General features: G+C 34.8%; 1 protein-coding gene across 1 annotated transcript in view; it reads left to right on the top strand.

The window, feature by feature from the left end:
* Positions 1-7,500, top strand: part of LOC122258700 (uncharacterized) — a 23,432-nt gene that overhangs the window by 7,010 nt on the left and 8,922 nt on the right. The window contains exons 2-5 of the mRNA XM_086533884.1: positions 1-186; positions 622-789; positions 2,660-2,755; positions 3,631-4,476. The exon at positions 1-186 is cut by the window's left edge and continues 23 nt beyond it. Of these exons, the coding sequence (XP_086390010.1) occupies positions 1-186; positions 622-789; positions 2,660-2,755; positions 3,631-4,476 (1,296 nt within the window). The remainder of the gene's footprint in view (positions 187-621; positions 790-2,659; positions 2,756-3,630; positions 4,477-7,500) is intronic.

The following is a 7,500-nucleotide window of genomic DNA, read 5'->3' as shown; positions in this document are numbered from 1 at the left end:
ACAAGACATAGACATGGTGATATTCCAAAGTGCATAATCTTCTATTCTTTTGGCAACTCTCAAGCAGATTTGATATTGGGTAGTCAGTTCCTTCCCTCGCTCGCCACTGTCAACAACGAGAACGGCCAAACCGCCACACGTGTTGGAGTTCTCCAGTGTAGACGCTGTGCAACAAGTTTTATTCAGGTGGGTCCCCTTGGCTCTCTGTCCGAATTTCCTTCTGTCTCATTTTACCTCTCTGTCTTCTTCTCATCTATTGTTTCTCATGTCCTTTTCTCTCTCCCAGGCTGGTGCCCATTTTCCTTTGCCTTCATGCCCATTCTCCTTTGCTTTTGCGTCTCGTTATTTCTGTCTTTTACTCTTTTTACAACCCGCCTAATTTCTAGGCATTAGCTTACTGTGTCTTGGTTTCTGCTTTCTGTATCTTTTGTATCTGTCTGTCTCTCCTTTTCTCATCCTCTCTGTTTCTTTCCCTCCCTCCCTCCCTCCCTCCCTCCCTCTCAAGAGACATAATATGCATACAATCTTATTAGCCTCGGACAAGCCAAGGATTCAGAGAATAGTTTCCGCCTTGGAAAGAACTCGCTCCCCATACGCTAACTCGCCTTTCCCTTCTTGCAGGTGAGAGAGGCTTTGTCCCATTACCGTCTGCATGTGTTTGAGACTCACAAGGAACACTTCACTGTTGTGGTTGGTGGTTCCTGCCCACGTCCAGGCTGTGCACTAGGCGGGGAAAAAATACCGATTATCCACTTCCACTGTTCTTATTGCATCTTCACGTCCACCGAGGTAAGCGTCCCTTTCGTTCCGTTGGTGGTATATTATCTTTATGTGTCTTTTCAGTGGATATCCATCCTGTTTGAAAAGGATTCATGTAGTCTGTTTAAGGTAACGATAGTTTAAGCATGTGTGTGTATGTGTGTGTTTGTGTGTTTTGCATTGCACATATGTGGTATGTATGCCTAAGTGTGTATGCACATTAACTCATACTAAGTCACATGCACATTGCACATGGTGTGGAATCGATATATACTAAAGTGCATAAAATTATATTTTTTAAATCTTTAGTAATGCATCTATATGCTCTTCCTATAGATTTGTTTTTTTGCATTGGTGCATTTGCTTTCACTGCAAAATAGAGGGTAAAAAAAAAAATTGTACAACAGATATGCAACTTAGTCCTAGAAAAACATATACCATAAACCTAAAGAAAAAAAAATGCATGTGAGTGAAAGAAACGCAAGAAAAAGCTAGAAAGTAACATCTGTATAATGATTATGATATTCACATTATTGTGAATTGTGTGCGTGCATGCATGCGTGTGTGTGTGTGTGTGTGTGTGTGTGTGTGTGTGTGTGTGTGTGTGTGTGTGTGTGTGTGTGTGTGTGTGTGCAAGTGCATATGTGTGTTTATTTATTTGGTAATTGTTCCAAATAGGACCACAGTAAGCAACATTGTCACACTGGTAAAAGCCAACAAACTCTCTCCATGTATATCAGCTAAGACAGAACATAGACTTCTTTATTTGGCTATGAATTACCAATCTTTATTTTAAAATATAATTGATAAGTGCTATCCTTCCACAATATTTATGGTAGAGATTCGTATGCCTTTGCAGAGTTAGATGCACAGAGGCCACAGAATTGTTGGACCTTGTCGTGTAATACTAAATTCACAGACTTTAATATGCGATTGTGGTCTTACTGTTGTGTTCCGGAAAGGATTTTTGTACAGCAGCATGTTGCTCCATGCGATCATTATGCCATCTCCTTTGTTTTTCTCTTTATTATTGCTGTCCTATTCAGAACATTTACTTGAGAGAGAGAGAGAGAGAGAATTTGCCATCCATTACCCACAGGGTAAACACTACATAAAATCAATTGATTGATGAATTGTTAGACATTTTTCAACTACGACATTCCTGTCACAAATTAAATATTATATATATGCTCGCTATAATATATGTTCATCCATATATATTGTATTATATATATATATCTGATTAAAAAATACTATATATAGTATATTATATATACTATATATATATATAACACATATATATATATATATAGTTCTATATATATATAAATATATTATATATCATCCCCATATAAAATAAATATTATAAACTAATAAACCCAATGGTGGCAGTGGTTAAGTAATTGCAGAGCATCTCTTTGTCATTTACATTTCAGCAACTTACTTTCCACAACAAGGGATTCAATAAAAAACCTAAAAAAATAAACCTCCACCCCCATCCCTCCACCATAAATATTTGGGCAAGATAGAACTTGGATGGGTTCCTCACTTGATGAAAAATTGCGAGAAAGGTTTACAATAACTTGCAGAAAGTCACAAGTGGATTTTGAAATCTTGAACATCTGTTCAAAGCAATAAGCAAGATGAAACAGCTGTTATGATTAGATTATTGAAATGTAAAGCAGCCAACAGTTGATTATTATAGATATGTTTTTTTTTCTGTCAGAAATGTCATAGGTGAAATGTCTTAAAACTCAGTAATTTATCAATTCTGTTTATATTGTCATTGATATATACTATGGAAAAAAAAATTATAGGTATATTACAATATGTGTGAATGTCAGTAATATCAAATTAATTTTCCCCTTTCCCTTTTTTTTCCTTATTTTCATTCACACAGATAATGGATCTTCCTTTGCACATGGAGAAGCGCCATCTCGCATTTTACCGAGAGGTCAGCTTGGTCCTGAGAGGAGATGATGTCCAGCGCACGAAGGTTTGATTTTATGTCATTTATGAGTGAGAATGAAAGGATGGATTTATGGAGATTAGTGTTAATGGATTTTTTTCTTTCTTCTTTCCTTGTTTTTTTTTTTTCCTCATCCTCTTTTCTGTAGTCCTCTGATATTCTTTCTAATATTCCTCCTCTTTCTCTTTTTCCTTCTCCCTCTGCCTCTCCTTATCCTCCCCTCTACTTCCCACCTATCCTCCTCCTTTCCTCCACCTCTTCCTCCACATCCTTCTCCTCCTTCTTCTCATCTTTCTTCCCTTGCTTCCCCTCCTCTTCTTTATTTTTTTCCATCACTTCCTTCTCATTCTCAGTCTCCTCTTCCTCTGCCTCCTCCTCCTCCTCCTCCTCCTCCTCCTCCTCCTCCTCCTCCTCCTCCTCTATCCTCCTCCTCCTCCTCTCTCTCCTCCTACTCCTCCTCCTCCTCCTCCTCCTCCTCCTCCTCCTCCTCCTCCTCCTCCTCCTCCTCCTCCTCCTCCTCCTCCTCCTCCTCCTCCTCCTCCTCCTCCTCCTCTGTCTTCCTGCCTTCCTACTTTTCCTCCTCCTTGTCTTTCCCTTCCTCCTTTGCCAAATTACTGTAAAATAGGAAATATGTAGTTTCTTAAATGTTTAATAGGTTTATTATATTGGTAGGGTTTTTTCTGTAGTTGAGATAAAGTTAGAATATTCAAAAAGAAACAGAAATGGAATTCTTTGGTCTTTTCTTTGAAGCAGTTATGAGATCTTAAAAAGAGATAAATGCAGGTATATGTTTGTCATATGTCCTTACAAAAGTGTGTTCTGAAATATTAATCAATCTCTCATCCTTTTCAGTAGATCAGAACTTCAGTGTCATTTCATCCTTTTTTTTTTTTTTTTGACAGGTTTATTCTTGTGGAGAATGTGGTAAGAAAATTCAAGGAACTGTGTCCATAGTCCAGCATCTCTTGGCTCATGATAGTGACATGCAGAAAGCCTCAGTAGTGAAATACAAGTCTCTTGTGAATGGTGGGGAGTGCAAAGACAGTGAACTGGTGGTGGTCAATGGTGATAGCAAAAGTGAAAGTCACTGTGCAGACAGAGTGCATCCGAGCCTGCTAGTTCCGGAGTGCGGCCTCCAGAACGGGACATCGGAGGAGAAACTCTGCCTAGAGGAAAATTCTTGTCCCAACGGGTTGAGCCCCACCATGACTGATATAAAAAATGTGCAATTTATAGCTGCTTCATCTAGTCATAGGTTTGAAAATCATGTGATTCCCCTGTTGAACAACGTGGAGCAAGGGATGATAGTCCAGAATGGTAATCGGGAGGGGGACAGCCCTGATAGCGAGAGAGCTGTGGATAGGATGGACTGTGAGGAGGGCCCCCTGGAGCCTGTAGAAATCAACCCGCTGGATCTGCTTACGACCGTGATCGAGGAGGATCAGAAGAGCGAGAACCCCATCTTCCCCGCAGAACACTTCCTGCTTAGTCTTCCAACTCCGACGCACTTCCTGGACAGTGAGGGTGGCAGTGGGGGCACCGGGGGTGGTCAGGATGACTCTGCCGATGGCTTCCAGGACTGCAATGACAATGACGACGAGACCAGCAATGATGGCATGAACGACATCCCCAGCGACATCCTGCTTGACCACCCGGGAGTCTACCCCTGCGACAAGTGCGGCGAGGCCTTCAAGTACCAGTACCTGCTTACTTCTCACAAACGCCAGGTAGGGATTGAGTCCATTCTTGTTTTATTATTACTCTCTGCGTCTCATTATTTTTCTCCTTACTCTTGTCATAATCATGATTGAATATCATGATTTTTTTTAGCATGTTTGTTATTATAATTAATGTTGAATAATTATTATTATCTTCATCATCATTATTGATATTGAAATTATTGCTTTCTATCACTTTTATCATAATCTTTATCCTTATTGTTATCATACTTTAGTTGATTTCCTAAATTGAAAAAAAATACAGGGAGGGAAATGAGCCATAATGGCAGAGATTGATAATTATACATGTATGGTCTAATTCAATAGCTTCCTTTTGTATGGAACTGCTGTAATGTGTATGGCTTCCTCTCTACCCTCTCTTCCCCATCCTACTCTTTTTCACCCACATGGAAACCCCTAAAAAAGAATGCTGGATTATGTTGATAGATATCATGCAGTACATTGTGTAGCGTAGTTTGTAGTGTTATGATAACTATGAAGAGCCTTCAGTTGGCTGTGTTCTCGATCCTTTGTTGAATGAGGTTCTTAGTCAGAAAATTTATCATCTTTGTTATAATTTTGGTCTATATATGTCGTTAAGATCTACTGATCGCAAATTGGAAAGAATGATTAAATTTAAAAATTCTGTATACCCAAAATACTGTTAAATGTTATGATTCAAAAATAAATCACATATCTAAGAAATAAAGAAAAAGATATCTTTGTTCAAAATAGAATCGAGTACTTTGGCATAATGATCCCAGTCACAGAAGCATTGTTTGAAGTATATTTTTCATAGTTTAAAAAAAAAACAGAGTAGTGATTGCAAATATAAGAGAATATATATGGAAAAGCAAGGAAGGAGACAAACCAGTCCCTATTATGTGCGAATGGTGGTAGTCATGTTGTGGTACAACTCTCATATCCTGTATGTTAATGTTATTGTTATTAGAACCAATATTAGTGTTGTTGTTGTTATTGGGGCTGAGGATAGTTATTGTTATTGTGAGTATTGGTTGTGATATTATTAGTGATGTAAAAGTTATTATTGATATTTAGGTAGTTTGTTAGTTATGATTTTTAGGTAGTTTGTTAGTTATGATTTTTAGGTAGTTTGTTAGTTATGATTTTTAGGTAGTTTGTTAGTTATGATTTTTAGGTAGTTTGTTAGTTATGATTTTTAGGTAGTTTGTTAGTTATGATTTTTAGGTAGTTTGTTAGTTATGATTTTTAGGTAGTTTGTTAGTTATGATTTTTAGGTAGTTTGTTAGTTATGATTTTTAGGTAGTTTGTTAGTTATGATTTTTAGGTAGTTTGTTAGTTATGATTTTTAGGTAGTTTGTTAGTTATGATTTTTAGGTAGTTTGTTAGTTATGATTTTTAGGTAGTTTGTTAGTTATGATTTTTAGGTAGTTTGTTAGTTATGATTTTTAGGTAGTTTGTTAGTTATGATTTTTAGGTAGTTTGTTAGTTATGATTTTTAGGTAGTTTGTTAGTTATGATTTTTAGGTAGTTTGTTAGTTATGATTTTTAGGTAGTTTGTTAGTTATGATTTTTAGGTAGTTTGTTAGTTATGATTTTTAGGTAGTTTGTTAGTTATGATTTTTAGGTAGTTTGTTAGTTATGATTTTTAGGTAGTTTGTTAGTTATGATTTTTAGGTAGTTTGTTAGTTATGATTTTTAGGTAGTTTGTTAGTTATGATTTTTAGGTAGTTTGTTAGTTATGATTTTTAGGTAGTTTGTTAGTTATGATTTTTAGGTAGTTTGTTAGTTATGATTTTTAGGTAGTTTGTTAGTTATGATTTTTAGGTAGTTTGTTAGTTATGATTTTTAGGTAGTTTGTTAGTTATGATTTTTAGGTAGTTTGTTAGTTATGATTTTTAGGTAGTTTGTTAGTTATGATTTTTAGGTAGTTTGTTAGTTATGATTTTTAGGTAGTTTGTTAGTTATGATTTTTAGGTAGTTTGTTAGTTATGATTTTTAGGTAGTTTGTTAGTTATGATTTTTAGGTAGTTTGTTAGTTATGATTTTTAGGTAGTTTGTTAGTTATGATTTTTAGGTAGTTTGTTAGTTATGATTTTTAGGTAGTTTGTTAGTTATGATTTTTAGGTAGTTTGTTAGTTATGATTTTTAGGTAGTTTGTTAGTTATGATTTTTAGGTAGTTTGTTAGTTATGATTTTTAGGTAGTTTGTTAGTTATGATTTTTAGGTAGTTTGTTAGTTATGATTTTTAGGTAGTTTGTTAGTTATGATTTTTAGGTAGTTTGTTAGTTATGATTTTTAGGTAGTTTGTTAGTTATGATTTTTAGGTAGTTTGTTAGTTATGATTTTTAGGTAGTTTGTTAGTTATGATTTTTAGGTAGTTTGTTAGTTATGATTTTTAGGTAGTTTGTTAGTTATGATTTTTAGGTAGTTTGTTAGTTATGATTTTTAGGTAGTTTGTTAGTTATGATTTTTAGGTAGTTTGTTAGTTATGATTTTTAGGTAGTTTGTTAGTTATGATTTTTAGGTAGTTTGTTAGTTATGATTTTTAGGTAGTTTGTTAGTTATGATTTTTAGGTAGTTTGTTAGTTATGATTTTTAGGTAGTTTGTTAGTTATGATTTTTAGGTAGTTTGTTAGTTATGATTTTTAGGTAGTTTGTTAGTTATGATTTTTAGGTAGTTTGTTAGTTATGATTTTTAGGTAGTTTGTTAGTTCGGAATATCAGGTAGTTTGATAGTAACAATTTAGTTTGTTAGTTATGATTTTCTGGTAGTTTGTTAGTTATGATTTTTAGGTAGTTTGTTAGTTATGATTTGGATTTTTCTTCAAATTAACCAGTTGATGCCAGAAGGGCTTGTATACGCTGTCCATTATGGTTTTGTTTTATTTTATTTATTTTATTTATTTATTTATTATTATTATTTTTTTAGACACCATATGTTTTGTAATGTATGATTGGGTACAGTTTAATTTGTGTAAAAATTTTTAAGATGCCATACAAAATAAAGCTGAAGGATGTACTTTGTAGTTAGAGAATTGATATTAAGATGATTTATGGATTATTCAGTGG

This window comes from Penaeus japonicus, unplaced genomic scaffold, assembly GCF_977035675.1.
Source record: "Penaeus japonicus unplaced genomic scaffold, GWHDUDI00000001_assembly GWHDUDI00000040, whole genome shotgun sequence".
Classification (NCBI taxonomy): Eukaryota; Metazoa; Arthropoda; class Malacostraca; order Decapoda; family Penaeidae; genus Penaeus; species Penaeus japonicus.
The sequence above is the reverse complement of the archived record's forward strand: the minus strand, read 5'-3'. Positions and strand labels throughout refer to the sequence as shown.